Source organism: Diospyros lotus, chromosome 6, assembly GCF_014633365.1.
Source record: "Diospyros lotus cultivar Yz01 chromosome 6, ASM1463336v1, whole genome shotgun sequence".
Taxonomy (NCBI): Eukaryota; Viridiplantae; Streptophyta; class Magnoliopsida; order Ericales; family Ebenaceae; genus Diospyros; species Diospyros lotus.
In genome coordinates, this window is record NC_068343.1 from 3,841,109 (window position 1) to 3,858,346 (window position 17,238).

Here is a 17,238-nt window from a genome sequence, read left to right on the forward strand (position 1 = left end):
ATCTCTTAATTTAATATTTAGATATTATCGACAAAATGAGGTTATCTAGTGAGATAATTTCAAAGTATTATTGAATTTCTAGAAAAGTTTATTAAGATTCTGGAAGTCATCATCATACAAAAAAGAATAATGGGTGAGAGAGAGAGAGAGAGAGGGAATAGAATTTTAAAAATGAGGATGAATTTAGAGGTGGTAATTTATGGTTGTAGAATGTAACCGATGTTCTTCCGTCGTTCCCACCCAACCAAACCCCGCGCGTCGTCTCTGGAAGCAAAAAATGCTTCTGGTTTTGCATCTCTCTTTTCGTCGTCCACAATAATTGCTCAAATTCCATGGGGGACAAATAGTCCAACATGGATCGTCCACGTGTCACAACGCTACCTCCACAAATTTGGAAGCCCCGAATGGATCCCTCTTGTTGAGAGGTTCAGAATCCACAGCAGCGGTAGCCTACTGAATTCACCCTTGTGGCTCGTTTGAGTTGTTTCCCTGTCAAAAATGGCGGCAGCCATTTCTGTATCCTCCCCAAAATCTACTCTTCCCCAAAACCCAATTTATCTGAGAGACCCAAATTCTAGCTTCCTTGGCGGGTCACCCTTGAAAGGCCTTTGTTTACAGTTGAATCCCTGGAAGAGCAAACGGAGAGATTCCATCGGCTTAGTGGTTGCTTCATCGACCACCAGCACCACCAATTCTGCAACCACTGCCGCCAGCGCCGGCGGGAGGTTTTATCTGAACTTCACTGGGTTCCCTTTCCCTCTTGGTCCTTTTCTCAATAGGCGTACTATCAGAACTGAGGTTAGCTTCACTCCTTTTGTGCCTTTTTGTCTTCAATTCGTTATTTTGTTAAGTCGTTTTGTCAAATTTTATGGCAATGATTTCTTTTGATACCATTCTTACATTTGATGAGCTATTCTGGGAATTTTTGCCTGGAGTCCTTGAATTACTCTGCTAGGGTAATATCACTTCAGTTCTCGTGCCTCATAGACTCTCTTTTGTATACTCTGTCATGGTTCACTCTACGAAGCTTACTCCAGTTAACTGCACTGATATTGAAACAATTTCTCCTATCTTCTTATTCATGGTATATGTAGAACATTCTGTACTACGTAAAAATTCATTTGGCCACCTAAACAGGTTTATCTGCTTGTTCATGTGTCACTCAACTTGTTTAGGGAAGTAACTCTTGAAACACAGCACACCAAGTATCAGCTCTCAAAGTTGTAGAAGCTTAGTTAAGCAGCAGTCTTATCTGAATTTGATTTTTGGTTGAACAGAAATTACTTAACAAAGAACAAACTTAAATGAAAGGGGGAGGTTGTGGTGCCTGTTTCTGAATTTTCCCCATAGACTTGCTATTACAAAATCAGCTTTAACTGAAAGACTCATTCTGGAAATGTATCATAATGTCCACAATTGAAAGATAAATGGATGTGCCCTCAGATTGTCGCAATCATCTTTTCCATGCATGCACTGATTGTCATTGGAAGTTCATTGAGCGTTTAGAGGTTCTTAAAATTTTCATTTTTAATAGAAAAATGAATAATGATAATGTAGTTTGCACCATATTCTCTCTTTCTGTACTTCAATTCATCCTCTTTCTTTTCTCAGGCTGTGAAAGGCTGTATATGGTTATTTGAGCAAGAGCAAGCACTGGGCTTCAGCAGTGTCTCAACAAACATTAGAATGACAGTCATCAAGCTCAATTCTGGAGGACTATGGGTCCATGCACCAATTGCTCCAACGAAGGAGTGTATTCAGGTCTTATTCTGTTATCTAGTTTTATTCACGGATTTAATGAAATGCTTCTGAATACTAAAGCTCAACCATAGAATTCGTTAGAAGTTTGAGTTATTCTACCTTATTCTTTTTCACAAAACACGCTATAAAAAGTTCATGTACGGGTTGTTAGTTCTGCATCATTCAAGGTTCCACTTCTTAAACTAGTGACCTCTCTTCACTTGCATCGGGGGGGGGGGGGGGGGGGGGGGGGGGGCGGCGTCGGGGTCGGTGGATGGGCACTAAAGGGGAATTTGTAATGTTACAGGCTACAGGTACTCCAGTGTTGAATGGCTTGCATTATCTTCTCCAATTGTCTTCCATTAATAACAATAAATTGTCACCTAGAGATAAATGGCAATGAATAATTTTTAGCCATCATTTGCAAAAAGAATCTAAGGTCATAGGCCCATAGATGGAAATAATTGGAGAGCTAGAATTCATGTAGCCAACCTCAGATGGTGGTTAAAGGCTTGGTATGTACCATCATTTTGCAGATATGCCTATTTTTTGATGACACAGAACAGTTACTTTTAGTGCCTTAGAGAAACTTGAAATCCCAATGAAAGTAAGTGTTGAAGCAGGTGCCTGATTGCTTGGGATGCATCTTTGGTTGATTAAGAAGCCCAAAGGCCTTGAATAAGGGAAACAATATCTCCACGTACAACTCAGGAAGGTGGTTTCAATTAAGGTGTTATCTAAGATTCATATATTATTTATTGGTTAATTATTTTATAAAAGAAACATTGAGAAATAATTATAAAGGATCATTTAAATAGGGTTGGGGGTCTCAAAGTTTATCTATAAATGAGTTAAAAAATAATTGTTCAACATTATTTTGTTGCAGACAACCTCAGTTGTTAAGTCTGCCTCAACATATTTTAGTCCATTGTTTAACTTTGAGTAACACATTATTTTCTTAACTTCTATTTTGCAGCTTGTGAAGGAGTTGGGAGCTCCTGTAGAATACATTGTCCTGCCTACATTTGCATACGAGCATAAAATATTTGTTGGTCCATTCTCCAGAAAGTTCCCCAAGGCTCAGATATGGGTAGCACCAAGACAATGGAGTTGGCCTTTGAATTTGCCTCTGGAATTTTTTGGAATTTTCCGTGCTAAAACTTTGAAAGATGGAGATTTGTCAACCCCATGGGCTGATGAGATTGAACAAAAAGTTCTAAGCTCCCCAGAAGTAGGTAATAGGCACCGCCTTAGCTTAATTTGAAAGTTGAAATCATCTTGTCGGATCACTGTGTTCACCGATTAATTTTCTAAAACAATGTGTTAGGGATTGGGCCTTATGTGGAAGTGGCATTCTACCACAAGCGTTCAAGAACGTTGCTGGTGACAGATGCTGTAATTTATGTTCCAAGACAGCCCCCTGCGTGTATTAGCAAAGAATCCTTGCTGGCGTCTGCAAAGAATGGCTTGGCTGTAAAAATTCTGAGTAAAGGAAAGGAAGTCCCTCAGGAACCAGTTGTTGATAACAAGATGAGCCGACAAAAAGGTTGGTCCTCTATCATAGTTTCTGGAGGTTTTTCATGTGCTAGATTGTAAGTAAACCTCAGAAGATGCTGATGGACATGTAGGCAAGCATGTACCTTATCGCTTGAAAACTGAATCAGAGTAAAAACCTATTGTGCAGGATGGGAGAGAATGGTTCTCCAAATCTTATTCCTTGGTCCATCGAATCTTTTGGAGCCGAATGCTAGCTTTGCTCAAATGTCGCAAAAGCTGATTGTCTCACCCATCGTCAAGACATTGGTCTTCAGCAAAGTTCCTGAAAAGGTGGGCAAACCACTCCATTGCAGACTTTTCCTCATCGGATCAATTGGGTCTTTTACCCTAAGAATTTATATCTAGATTTTACCAAACCTAAGCTAACTCATTCCCTAAATGCATTGGGTCTCTTGGAAGAGTGTTAGTAGAATGCGAGTTCAAGACTCAAAAGTCGTGCTTTGGAACACAAGTAATGAACAATTTGCGTTGGAAAATTATTCTTTCTCATTGAATCCACCAATCCCTTCATTGGGCTTTGGCCTGGCTTCCGATACTGGTAGCATGGAGGCAGGAGAACCCATGCCACATTGATTAACTTCCTAGCCACTTTTCTTGGATCTTCATCAAAGTATAAAAACGAAGTCTTTGATCTGCAACCATGACTGTTTTTTAAATTCTAACGCTTCTGCTTCCTCCCTCAAAATTTCAGGTGAGGGACTGGATCGATGACATCACGAGGGACTGGAGATTTAAGAGAATAATACCTGCTCATTTTGCTGCTCCAATAAATGCTAGCGGATCAGATTTCTTAGCGGCATTTGCATTCCTTGATGATCTCTTAGGTGAACGATATATAACTCGGCCTTCTCTATCTCTCCTCTTCGCATCGCTTATGGGGAAAGCAGCCAGTTACTTCCCTCCAGACGACATGAAGACCTTATCGTCCCTCGACCAGTTCTTAGTCTCAGTTGGAGCTGTGAAGAAGACCGTCTCTGGTCGGAAAAGATGATAATCCCACCTCAACCTCAACTTCCAGCAAAGACTTCTGCATGTTAAATTTTGGAGAGCTGTATATGTGGTGTAACTAGTAAGCTATACAGGTTCCACTTTCTCATAGCCCTTCTTTTTGAAATGGAAAGAAAATTGCACATACAGTTATGAATGACAGTGATGTTCCCTGGGTGTCTTCAATGAAACAATTCATGTATAGGTTGTTGGCAGTGGACTTTCCTCTTGCTTGATCTGCTTTTCTGTCGCTTTCTTGGGGTTTTATTAGAATTTCTTACCAACCAAGCAAAGAAAGTAGGACCACCCTCAGCTTCACCCCATGTTTTAAATTATATGAACCTGCAAGTAAAAAAGCAACCAATATTTATGACCTTTTCTTTACAGCTCTGACGCTGATGCAACAGGCAGCATGTGTATGCGGCCTTTTACTTTGATCATTGCCGTGTGCCCATCAAACAGAGTTCCAGTTTCATCTTATTTAGCGCGATGGAAGGGTACAGTAAATACTAAGTAGGGTAAAGAACCAGAGACAGATATGATGATGATGTGCTAATTAAGCCTTCTACAGAGAAGAAATGGAACTGGCTTTTAGGGCATATGTGGTCTAGTAGAATGAATGATCATTATCATTAACTGTATTGTATCCTAGCTAAGTTGAGAGTAGAGGGTACCCTATACATAATATCAATTAATTTTTAAAAATTACTTTTAACAATATAAATTAATATAAAAAAAATATAGTACGGTAAAATTTTACCCTAAACACTCTCCTTAACTAAATTCTCTAAGAAAGAAAGGGTGCACATTAAATGAATGAATAATATTGGCAATATTTGGTTGGAGGGTCACTCCCAAGTCCCAACTCAACTAATCTCATCTACTCCAATGGCCCAGCAGCAGTTTAGAGAGGAGTAGCCTTTTAGGAAACTGTAATTATTATTATAACAGGAAAGAGCATGCTAGATCTAAAGCACGGCAGAGGATGAGTTTGTGGAAATAGAGCTTGAGGGGAGGAGAATCCTATGTGCCTTTTATGAAGTGCCAATCACCCTAAGCACTATGCATTGGCCCATGCAAATTTATCCAGTTTTGGTCCTACTAACTCAAATTAAAACTTAAAAATCATTGTATTGTTGCTGTTGCTCTACTCAAACCCTAAAATTAGAATTGAACCAACTAATCCAATCTAAATTGAGTATAATTGGGTTGCATTTCGAGTAATTTCAAGACTTATATGGTAATGTTAAAACGTGTATAACAAATTTAAATTAAACAACTCATTTGTCAATAATTAACAGATTGTTATAATAATAAAAAATAAATGAAAAAGGAGAAGTTTCTTAAAAAAATATAATATTAATACAAGGTAGGACAATTTCTTCAAAAAATTTTATATGGGGTAGGTTTTAATTAGATTTATAGTTCTAAAAATTTAAAATAAAAAATATAATTTATGTGATCACCCTATCACCACCACCACCACCATTATTAGAATTATTAGAAGTGTTCATTTGATTCGAATCAACTCTAGATAAGACTAAATTAGGGTTGGTCCAATTCTAATTGGCCTTGAAATATTATTATATTAATAACTATCAATTTTTGTTCTCAAATAAGGTACAATTTAAACACTTTTGACCACTCCAAATATGACAAAGTGTAGTTTGTTGATTTTTTTTTTAATCACTGTTCAACTCATGGGATTCGAATAAAATTGAGTTTTGAATATTGTTTGATACCCGCAATCCAAACTAACATTTCTTGCAAATTATCATCATCTGTTTGTCAATATGATCCATACGTCGTCATGTTTGGGATAAGGGTGAACATATAATCAAATAAATAAATTTAAAAGGGTAATTTACGTATTTTAAAATAACAGAAATATATGAAATAAATTATAATATAAAATTTTAAAATTTAAATTTTTAATAAATTAATTATTACACTTTAATTTTTATCATCACAAATAGTAATTTAAAATATGTTTTTGTATATTTACTCATATTTTTTATTATCCAAATTAAAATATTTTTTTGTATATTTTATTTTTATATAAATTTATCTTGTGGGATAAAGCAGTAAAAAGTTGTTAATTATCCAAAATTGTTAAGAGCAAGAGTTCGTCGTGCGAGTGTGTAATCCTGACGAGATAATAGGCGAGTAGTTAGCGGTAACGAATAGACGCGTCGTCTTCGTTCTTAGTAATTCTCTCTCTCTCTCTCTCTCTCTCTCTCTCGCTCTTTCTAAAGCAGAGAGATTGCACGTAAACAAATGCTTAATCTCTCACAAGGAAAGCCCGATTGGCTGCAAAGAAGTTAGAGAAGTTGCTCGCACGATCGCTGAGGCCAAAAGAGAATCAAAGAGAGAGAAAGCGAAAGCAAAGCAAAGCGTGAAAGAAAGAAGAGGGAGAGGTGGGGTGGGCTTGTTTAATGTTTTTCTTCCTCATCTTCTTCTGTTAAGCTTTTTCATTCGCTTTCTGGTTAAGCACACGGGGAGAGAGAGAGAGAGAGAGGTAACGGAAGGTAACGCGTTTTCTTCCGGTTTTGATTTTCGTCCATTCAATTTAATGCGCCCGTTTCAGAGTCCCATTCGTTTCTTCTCTTCCAAACTACAACACGCCATTCTTCTCCTTACTTCCTTCCTCAAATTAGGTTTCTGGTTTTAGAATTTTGCTCCCACCAACAGTTGAGCGAGCTCATCTTTACGTTTATTGCTGTTGTATGCTCTCTCCTTCTCTCGATAAATTAGCTTTGTATCTCTTTTTGGGCTTTGATTGACTGATTGGTTTTCGTTTTCGAAGTCTTCTTGTGCTTTTTTGTACTTCGAAGGCTTGGTTGTTCTTGGGTTTGAGGTAGCCAGATTGCCAAAAAAGGGGGAAAAAAAGGTATCATTTTTAGGTAGGGTTCCACCCCCCCCAAACCCCAAATCTTCGGTTTGATTTACTAAATAATTCAAGTGCTATGCCGATGTATATAAATAAATACACTGTTTCTCAAATATTTATGTCTGTGTGATACATCCGGTTTTCTGAGAATTAATCTGGGTTTGATAATCTATGTTGTGTTTCGAAGGTTGCTTTTCTGTCTGGGGTTACTTTAATTGAATGGAGATTAAGGTGTTCTGTTATACTCTGATTTCTGTAATTGCTTGCTTATCAAAGAGCTGTATATTATTATTTTTTTAAATTATGGATGATTCCTCACAAATGTGTTGATTGGAGGAAAACCTCACATTGTTTTCTCTTTTCTAATTATGTATCTAGATTATCTAATTGAATATGGTGGAAGGCTCTCTTCCTATGGGACTTGATTCTGACATTCACCTAATGCATGAATGGAGATTGCTCAACTCTATTGGTTTCTCTGCAAGCAACCTAGAAATAGACAGGATCTCTTGTTTTTTTACACGTATGTACTGTATTTAGTATTGAAAGGGCTTGCTGATTTATTCCATAGATGTGAAAAGCTGATTGATTATGGTCTATTTTGCTCCTTCGTGAGTATAGATATGTGTGTGTGTGTGTGTGTGTAGAAATCTGTATTTTAATTACAATTTGAAATTGATGCTTGAAGAAGATAAATTATGGTATCAGAAAGGATTGCAAGGTGAACAAACAATCGCATTCAGCATTGTAAAATTTCCCTAAACTCTATCAATTCTGCTCTCACCCTCTGTAATATTCATAACATCTGATCTACTGTAGTTTTGTTGTTCAGTTATAATATGTTACTTGAGTCACTGAAAATTTGACTGTCCCACTCAAGTATAATGGTTGTGAGTGCATGATGTAAAAATTTGGATTATGCCCTTAAGAAAAAGGCTGGAAAATTTGTTATCATGATCGTAATTCTGAAGATTTTAACCTGTGAAAAGCAAATAAGGTTGTCTCACCATTTTAGCTCTGAAAAGTCTTAGCCAGTGAAAAGAAATAATTTGATCTCAAGAAGAATTTCTAATGTTCAATTTTTCTTTCAGGCTAGCTTCTGGACGTTTTTATTTTTTTGCTCAGAATCACATTTGATTCACCATAATACCAGATCAAGTTTTGTTGAGGTATGCTCTCTCGTCTGCTCATAGTTTGTTAGTTCTTCAATAGCATAGACACTGTCCTTCATTTGATGACTCTATCTGGCCACCTTGATCTTTGTATTGTCAAAATTGTTTATGATTGCTTTTCAGGACATTTTCATTGTACCTAACTAATTTGGGTCAATGGCTGAGGAGAACACTGATGCATCACTGACTCCTGAAATAATCTCACAAGATGGAGGCAATTCAAGTAGAAAGTCTTTGGGAAAATCAAGTGCTCCAAATGTTGGGCATGATAAGTCCAATGATCATCGCAGGGCTTCTACTGGTTCCTACCATTATGGAGTCAATTCAAGAAGAAACTCTACAGGAAAAGCGGCTTTTCCTAACAAGGAGGAAAAAAATATGCCTGATCATATCAGAGCTTCTGCTGGTTCTTTCCATATCATGGCTAATTCAGAAAATTCTACTGGGAAACCAAATTCTCCAAACAGTGGAAGCAGTGTTCTCCCACATTATCTCAGAGCTTCTACTGGTTCATGCCATGATTTTTGCAAATATGGAATAAAGCATGAAGTTGTAGCAAAGGCAAGGCACCCCATACCAAAGAGATTAGTTCCTCCATCAGACAGGCAGCAGTTAACAGAATCTAGAGTTCCAGTGCAAAGGAAAGCGACATCAATGCTTAAGGCCAAGCCTTCTCCTGTCTCCAGAGTCCTCACTCCTGATTCCCCCAGTGTTCTTAAGCAGGAAGTTTCATCACCATCAAATAAAGTTGAAGTTTCTTCAAGATTAGCTTCATCAAGTAAGAAGAAAATGGCACATGTTGAGAATAAAAAGAATATTTCAGGAGAACGTACTCCTGTCAAACCAAAAACAATGACGGTGAAGCCATCATGTTCCCCTGGTACTAAAGGAGGTCTGAATGGAAGAAATAGTGAAATCAAGAGGGGCAAAAAGACAGGGACTTCTAAAGCATCAGTGGAAAAAGCACTTGCAGACCCACCAGCTTCACTCTCCCCCAAACCTTCCATCAGCAGAGTTATGAGCTTAAATGTCAAGAAACACAAAAATGTGAAAGTTTTGTCTCCTCTGAAGGATCAGAACGGGATCAGAAAAGCTGAACAGAAACTGCCAAACAATGAGAAAGTTGTGGAGAAAACCTTGCATGTTGTCAAAGTTGAAACTGAAAACAAAGTTCTGGAGTCTGTACAGAATGGTAATACTCTGCATTCTCCTCCATCTTTAACACAGTCATCACCAAAGTTCTCATCCCCACCAAAGTCTCCAGCTTTATCATTTCATGAGGAAGGGCCTGTGGTGGAGTATGAGCATGCGGATAGCGAAGTAAATGAAACTTATGAATCCATCTCAGAGAGCAGTGAAGGTGTAAGCTTGCATGAGGTAGACACTTCGGTTGGGAATTGCAATAGGATACCCGGAGAGGCTAGGTTTGGTCTTTCTTCTGATAATGATTCCACACCTGTGAAATTGAAGTTCAAGAGGGGAAAGGTGGTTGACCTTCAGTCTGAGAATAGTGGTCCTAGGAGGCTCAGATTCAGGCGAGGAAGAGTTTTAGGGGAAAACCAGGGTAGCAAGGCTGGTAACCGAAGGAGAAACTTTAAAAAGAGAGTTGATGATGACACAAACCAAATTACTGCTAATTCTGAAAAAGTTGCTTTAAGGCATCAAGATGTCCAGGGGAAGAAAGATGCTCAGGGTTTGTTCAATAATGTAATTGAAGAGACGGCAAGTAAGCTCGTGGAAAGTAGGAAGAGTAAAGTTAAGGCCTTGGTTGGTGCTTTTGAAACAGTTATCTCTCTGCAAGATACTAAACCTTCAGTGCAAACTGTCACTTGATGAAGATGTTCTGTTTCATTGCTCTGGTTTTGTAAAGAAATCATAGAGAAAATAACCTTAAGCTTTTAACAGCTGAATTTTAAAACCTGTTGAATTTGGAAATAAGCATACAAGTTGTTGATCACTTTGGTTGAGCTGAGAAAGCCCGGAAGACAGTTGATTTGAGATTTTCGGCATCCTTCTGCATACTAATTCTGACTTTGCTTCACATCTATTTCTTGGAGGGTATGCTGCTTCTTTCTCTCTCTTTGAATGGTACACTTGAGATTGATTTTATGATGTGAGTGAAACTTCAAACGAGTATATTCTTTGAATATGGAAGAGCTTTCACTTCCATGCAATTTGGATGGTTTGAATTGGTAATGTCTTGGTTAACCATGTCAGAGATTGACAGTTTTTGTGTATTGTAAGTACTGTTTCCCTGGTTTTCACATACGAACCAATCTCTTATGTTTGGTTGATTGTCTTGTTTTCTTTTTTCCTGTTTTTTTTTTTCCATTATTAATTGTTTTCAATCTCTTCTGGCAGAATATAACCTGAATGGTTTATTGATTTTTGTATGACATTTCTGATGGGATTGTAAGCATCTTCCATTCTCTTCAGCTTTGCCCCTCATCCTTCTGGGAAGGAAGCAGCTATCCATCCTTGAATTCAACATCCTATGATTTTTAATGAGACAGTAGCCTATTTCTATTTACCCTTTTATGGTGTTGGCACTTTTCAACATTCAGATGGACAGTAAAAGAAATTCAAAGAAAAAAAAAAAAAAAGGAGGATATTTTGTTATTAGCAAGAAGGTTTCTGTTTAAACTGTAAAATTCATGGTTGACAAGTCAATTGAACTACCACTTTAAACAGCAATGCATTCAATCCATTTAAGCCCCTCTTCTGACTGGGAAATCACATATTCAAGCTATGAAAACAAATCCTTAGTAAATTATTATTATAAAAATAAAAGTAAGATTGTGTATGAAAATAATCCTTTCTGATCTTTATTGAAGAAGGTGGAAGAGAATACAAATAGGGGAATTACATAAGATTGAAGTGTTTGGGTAACAATTTCTCATTATTTTTATTTTAATTGCTAAAAAGAATATAAGTCCAAATTAGATATTTTTAATATAAAAAGATTTTTATGATTAGTCCAAGAGAGTTGTTATATTAATTGTTTTTTTAACAAAAAAAAAAAAATACCACTTAATTGGATAACCAAAAATAAAATTAATATATATTTTTATAAAATACTATTTATATTATATAGAACACTAATGGTTCGTTTTTTGAGAGGAGGGTCGTCCTTTTTCAGCCGTCAGAAACAATCTCACGTCAGGAGCAACCCGACAAAATCCAGCTGGCACCAAATTATTTGTCAGTCGTCCGAACATAGTACGACGTTGTCGTTTTAGATTTCCCATAAAAATATTAGTATTCTCCGCCTACATATGGAACCATACCCAGCCGGCCCCCTTCCCTTACCCATCTCTGCAAATCCTTCACCGCAGCAAAGCAACGTCCCGCCATCACCAATCAAGAAGTTCTTTCCTTTGGACGAAATTGTCTAGCCCCGTCGACTAGCCAAATATCTGGCCATTTCTTGCTTCTATCTATCGTGGTGATTTCTCGCTTTCTTGCTCTCTAGTTTGATCCTGATAAAGCCTAATCTGTCGTTTATCTGGCTGTCTTTGATCGAGCAGATGGTCCGCTTGGTTGACTTGTTTTGAGGCGATGCGGGAAGTGGAGTTTGCGAGCTGAGGTGAGAAGTTTATAATTAGGGCTTGGATTGCGAGCTAATTGTGATCGAGGACCTTGAGCATGTTCTCCGATCTGATTTGGAGTGGTCAAAGTTATGAATTACTTGCAAACCAATGTTGATTTTGTTAAGAGGAAGTGTTTTTTGCCTGCTTTGTTTAGATTAGGGTTCTGTGATCTGTTGCTTGCTTTTAATTTATGTTTTTCTTGTGTTGAAACTTGAAAGCTTTTTATTTTGTGGTAAAGGGAGTAAATTCAGAATTTTTAATGTGCAGGCAGAGAGATGGTTCAAGAGGTCACGGTTATTGGAATCTGTGAAATGTAACATATCTATGTGCTGGTTAATTTTGAAATATAATCAAAATGTGAACGGTGACACGGCCTAATTAATATATACTATTTTCAGATGATTTGTCCAGCATGTCATGGAATTTGACCCTTAAACAAAAAGATGAAGCATGTTCACAGCTTAATGACCATTGCCTTATTTGCAAAGTTAATTTTAAGTTTCGTAACACTGGCTTGTGGGACTTTTTCTGAATTCTGAACTAAGTAGCTCCCTGAAGCCTTAAGTAGTGAAATTCAGTTTCTTGTGTGCTTATCATGGGATTTACTGATTTTTATTTCTTCTGCAAATTAAGGCTACAGTCTCTACTTTGATTCAATAATGACTTGAGCTATTTTGGTGACTCCATTGTATTTAATCCTGGTTTCAAATTGTTCAATTTTCCCGTCCTAAATCAGCTAGTTCCCTCCAGCCCTTGGAAAGTTTCCAATGATTCAAAACATTCTACCCTACGAGTCATGATCTGATATTTTTTCTGCACACGATCTAAATTATTCAAGTATATTCCTAACTACATATGATTCAATAAGTTCCGATCATTGAAACTCAAATATAAACTTGCAACAAAATTTTTCAGGATGATTTGCTGAAATTTTTGTCATAAACTTCTATAGAAAGTGCTTTCCCACTTGGCTACAGATCTGACAATTATTTTTAAATTTTTATAATTGATGCCTGCCTAAGAATGATTTAGAATTGCAAGCTGTTTCACTGACAGTGGGTGAGTGTGGTTAACTGTTTTCACAAGAGAGGCATTCAAAGCCTATTTGATTTTACCTTACCAATATATTAGTATTTTTGATTGACCCATTGATTGCTGTTGGGCTTAGATCATTAATTTATTGACTTAGAAATATATTGAGCTGATAAACCTTATAAAAGATACTAAAAAGCTCCTATGGTCAAATAGACAGCTTGAACACAGTCTTGAGTCATTTAACACGTATCCTTATCTTGCCTTTGCCTTCTGTAGCTCTTGGCTTGTTCGAACTCTTTATTGTCCATATCATCTGGACAAGAAAGCTTTAACATGTTTATACGTGGAACTTGGAGTTTGGATGATGAATGATTTTAGTTTCATATTTCAGTTGCACGTTCTGATAAGTTGGCTTCAAATAGTTGCTGTCACCTGGTAATATGACAGTTTCCCTAGTGGTTATTTAATCTTTAAATTGATCCTGGAAAGTGCTTGGACAATTTGTATTTGATTTTAATCTCTAATTAATCTGCTGTTTTCCTTGTTCACAACACACTTCTAAGGATCGGAACTTTTGCATCAATCTCATAAGGGTAGTCTGCTTTTGGATATCAACTTTCACTGCCCTATAAGTTACCACGTGACGGTGTTGATTGTGACGCCAGCAAATTGTAAAAACCCCTAATTCTTATTTTAATCTGATGAGTATAATGGAAAAAGTTATCATGGTGATGCATGTTGAGACTTTACAGTTTTAAGGATGGAGGAAAACTAAGGTTGCGTTCTCTTTGCTCTTTTTAGTCCCATTTTTAGTTTTTCAAAACACTGAAAATGTGGTTACTTTACTATTTTCAAAAACACATTTTCGAAAATAAATTTTTTTTTTGTGAAGGAAACCCAAAACAACATTTTGTTGTGGGTGTTTTTAGCCAAATCACATTGAAACACCCAAAACGCAATAAACACACACCCCCCCCCCCCCCCCCAATCTCGCAAATCTCTCATCACTCTCTCTCTCCTCTCTTCCCATCCTTCTCAAGCCTTGGCCGTTGACTGCGTCTGCCATCTCCGTCATCGCCACGAGCTATTGTCGACCGCCCCCTACCGTTTGATCTTACTAGTTTTGTCTCCTCTCTCCTCCCTTCTCTTCCTAGTGTTTGGGTATGTTGGTCGGATGGTTGCCTCTGATCGTCGGAAACCACCGGCCACGATGGCCGGTGGCGATTGGCAGTGCATATATAGGCAAGAGGGTCGAACGTTTAAGCTTAGATGTAAGGAGATTTGGCCGTTGGATCTTGCTGGTTTTTGGTTATGTTGGTCGATGGGCCCTTGGGTGTCCGGTGGTTGCCTCTGATCGTCAGAAATCACTAGCCACGATGGCTAGTGGCGACTGGTAGTGCGTATATAGACAGATGAGTCGAATGTTTAAGCTTAGATCTAAGGAGATTTGACCGTTGGATCTTGCTGGTTTTTGGTTATGTTGGTCGATGGGCCCTTGGGTGTTAGGTGGTTGCTTCTGATTGTCGAAAACCACTAACCACGATGGCTAGTGGCGATTGGCAGTGCGTTTTTCACTTGTGGCCAAAAATTAAAAATTAGATCTACAAAAATTCAACTATTAAATTTGACCCATTTTTGTGTATGCTAACTCGCTTGGCTTGAAGTTTCTAATGGTAGGCTCTGATTGTGTGAATCTCTGGCCCATAGATGTTAAAGACGCGTCTAGGCGCAAGGTGCCTTAACTGGCGCCTCGATTGGGTCGAGGCGAGGTGTTTTCCGAGAGGCGCTAACCTTGCCCGACGATGCGTCTCATGAAACCTAGGTTTTACAAACATATTACTCTCATTGCTACAAATTTTAGTGAATTTTTTTGTTTAACTGTCCACCATATTAGGATTAAAATCCTAATCCTAAATAGCAGAAGAGAGAGAGAAAAAAATCGAAGCAAAATTAGGGCAACGAAAATACATGTGAAAAACCCAAAACTGCCCTTATTATAAAATTGCATATAAAAGGTCGATCCGCGTATTGACTCTGCGTAGGGGTAATATGCTCTAAGGTGATAATTAGGCTCTACACACTAACTCTACACCTACTCTCATGAGTTCTTTACTTGTTTTATTTGATTATTTCTTGCCTGCTTTCTTCTTTTTTTTTTTTTTTTTTTTGTTTCGTCATCTTCGGTTCCAAAGACTGAAGATGATGAAGACTTGGAAGAGGGAAAAGACTTGAGAGAGGAAGAAGAAGATGAAGGGGTGATTGAAGAGGATGATGAAGATATTGACCTTGATGTTGATGATCTTCTTAATGATGATTGATTAAAATTTCTTTATTGATTGTGAACTTGTAGTGTTTATTGATTGTGAACTTGTAATATTTATGTGTTTGTTTAGAACTTTGCATGATGATTGGTACTTGTTTAAATTTGAATTTTGATGATGTTTCTAGTTTAGAATTTGAAGATGATGAATCATGAATGATATATTTGTGTTATTATTGATAATTTTATAGTTGTTTATGATTTTACAAGATTTTGAGTTTTTTTTCTAAAAGGTGCGCCTCGTTTCGCAAAGGCGCGCCTCGCCTCGTGCACCTTGCGCTTCAGGCTTCAGGACCCTTCGCACCTAGATGCGCCTATCGCCTTTCAGAACTATGCTCTGGCTGGCGGTGGTCAGTGGCGATGGAGAAGATGTAGTGCACTAGAGAAGAAGAAAAGAGAAAGAAAAGGAAAAGGAAAAAATAGAAAAGAAGAGAAAAAAAGAAGAAAAATTTATTATTAAAATTTGAAAATAAAATTATATATTTATTTAAAATTTAAAAAATGTAGTATATTTATATTATAATAAAAAATATAGGATAACATATAATATATTATTAAGTGTATAATTTAATATAAATTATTGTTAAGATGTATGTCAGTAATTTATTAATCAAATTTATTATTTATTTTAATATGAGAATTTTATTAAAAAGAGTTATTTTATTATTTAATAATTAAATTCATTGAATAAAATATCATAAAATAAGTTTTTCAAGATTTCAAAGAAAATGCGTTTTCTAGTTTTTTATTTTAAGAAACAGTTTTTCAAAATGATAAAAAGAACGCGTTTTCAAAATTTTCAAAACAGACGTTCAAAACAATAAATTAAAAATGAATTCAAAACTCAAAATTCAAAATTGAAACATGAAGAGAACACCACCTAAGCCTTTGATCTTATTTTCTTGTTTTAATTGATACTAGTTTAGTATTCAGAGTTGTGTAATTGATAATGTGGTTACGTGCCCTTCCTTTGGTCAGGCAAGGAGGATTGTGTTATCAACTTTTTTGCCATGACTGGTTGAAGAAAATGAATCTACCAAAGCAGTATCGCTGCATACACTCAACAAATTGTTCCTGCACGAAAGGACACCTAAATGAGGATGCAATCTTCCTACTTTTTCAGCACTTGAACTGGAATCCTAAGTTGATAGCTGCATTTTCTTGTGCATGCAAATGGTTTGATGATATTGCTAAAAGGGTACTATGGAAGGAGTTTTGTAAGGCAAGAGCTCCTAAGATGATGCTTGATCTGCAATACAGTGGGAGTCACATTGTTGATGGGAACTGGAGGGCACTTGGGAAGCTGCTTATTTACTGTTCTGGTTCTACCAAGGGTGGCTTGTTCAATGGTATTCATATTCCTGGTCATTTTGCTCATACCACTCGGTTCTCCAGGACTTCAGGGAAAAGCTTTCTTTTACGACAATGCAGGACAGATGTTCTGTACGTATCTGACCCTTGTGAACATCTGGACCAAGGCGAAGAGGGAGATGTGGGATTTTTCCGGGGAATTTTTAAGTCATTTGCTACATCCAAGGTTCGGAAGATGCTGATTAAAAGGGGGGCCCAGTTTCATACAACAGAGGTGTGCCCCTATTGTAAGGCAAAGCTGTGGAACATGTTGCAAGCAAAAATGATACCACAGAGCGCTAGCTGCAGGTTAGATGCTTATGAAGACTGCGTTGAGTATTATGTGTGCCTCAATGGGCACATGCTCGGGATATGCAGCCTGATGCCATTGTCTGATTCAGAAGAGGCTGATGATGCGGAGTGATCCTTGGGACTGAAACCAGGTACATCTGCCATGGGATTTTTTTTCTTTTTTGTTAGTAATGGGTTGATATGTTGTTGCTTTACTAAGGTGGTGTTTCGCTTGGAAGTGCCTGATTGCTTTACTCAGCTCATCCCAACCTTTCCCAACTAATTAGGGTTCTTTTTTCTTTATTT

The 17,238-nt window shown here is 37.3% G+C and overlaps 4 protein-coding genes and 1 long non-coding RNA gene across 30 annotated transcripts in view; 4 read left to right on the forward strand and 1 right to left on the reverse strand.

Moving 5' to 3' along the window:
- LOC127804142 (uncharacterized) overlaps window positions 1-17,238 on the reverse strand; it is a 38,006-nt gene that overhangs the window by 15,279 nt on the left and 5,489 nt on the right. The gene's annotated exons all lie outside the window — the stretch shown is intronic.
- LOC127804140 (uncharacterized) overlaps window positions 1-17,238 on the forward strand; it is a 32,719-nt gene that overhangs the window by 4,113 nt on the left and 11,368 nt on the right. The window lies entirely within an intron of this gene.
- Window positions 207-4,499, forward strand: LOC127804133 (uncharacterized). The gene is made up of 6 exons (XM_052340890.1): window positions 207-798; window positions 1,612-1,761; window positions 2,717-2,975; window positions 3,068-3,286; window positions 3,425-3,567; window positions 3,989-4,499. The coding sequence occupies exons 1-6, from the start codon at window positions 499-501 to the stop codon at window positions 4,286-4,288; spliced, it is 1,371 nt and encodes a 456-aa protein (XP_052196850.1). The 5' UTR covers window positions 207-498; the 3' UTR covers window positions 4,289-4,499.
- On the forward strand, window positions 6,451-10,640 carry LOC127804130 (uncharacterized). Of its 7 annotated transcripts, none has more exons than XM_052340879.1 (4): window positions 6,798-6,812; window positions 7,091-7,187; window positions 8,266-8,343; window positions 8,470-10,303. In XM_052340879.1, exon 4 carries the CDS (start codon window positions 8,503-8,505, stop codon window positions 10,177-10,179), a length of 1,677 nt encoding a protein of 558 aa, XP_052196839.1. In that variant the 5' UTR covers window positions 6,798-6,812; window positions 7,091-7,187; window positions 8,266-8,343; window positions 8,470-8,502; the 3' UTR covers window positions 10,180-10,303. The 7 variants fall into 7 exon arrangements, with proteins under 7 accessions (XP_052196843.1, XP_052196837.1, XP_052196839.1 ...); XM_052340878.1 differs by lacking the exon at window positions 6,798-6,812 and adding an exon at window positions 6,819-7,008; XM_052340882.1 differs by lacking the exon at window positions 6,798-6,812 and adding an exon at window positions 6,819-7,008 and having other exon boundaries at window positions 7,091-7,174.
- Window positions 11,623-17,238, forward strand: part of LOC127804136 (EID1-like F-box protein 2) — a 35,545-nt gene continuing 29,929 nt past the window's right edge. For 3 of the 18 annotated variants that reach the window (XM_052340894.1, XM_052340908.1, XM_052340903.1), the window contains exons 1-2: window positions 11,624-11,791; window positions 11,874-11,932. Coding sequence is in view for 7 of the 18 variants with exons in the window: in XM_052340902.1 (XP_052196862.1) it covers window positions 12,212-12,249; window positions 16,270-17,065 (834 nt within the window). In the remaining 11 variants the exon portion in view is untranslated. Of the gene's footprint in view, window positions 11,792-11,873; window positions 11,933-12,203; window positions 12,250-16,269; window positions 17,085-17,238 lie in introns of all 18 variants that reach the window. The other 15 variants (XM_052340897.1, XM_052340914.1, XM_052340907.1 and 12 more) reach the window with 13 other exon arrangements.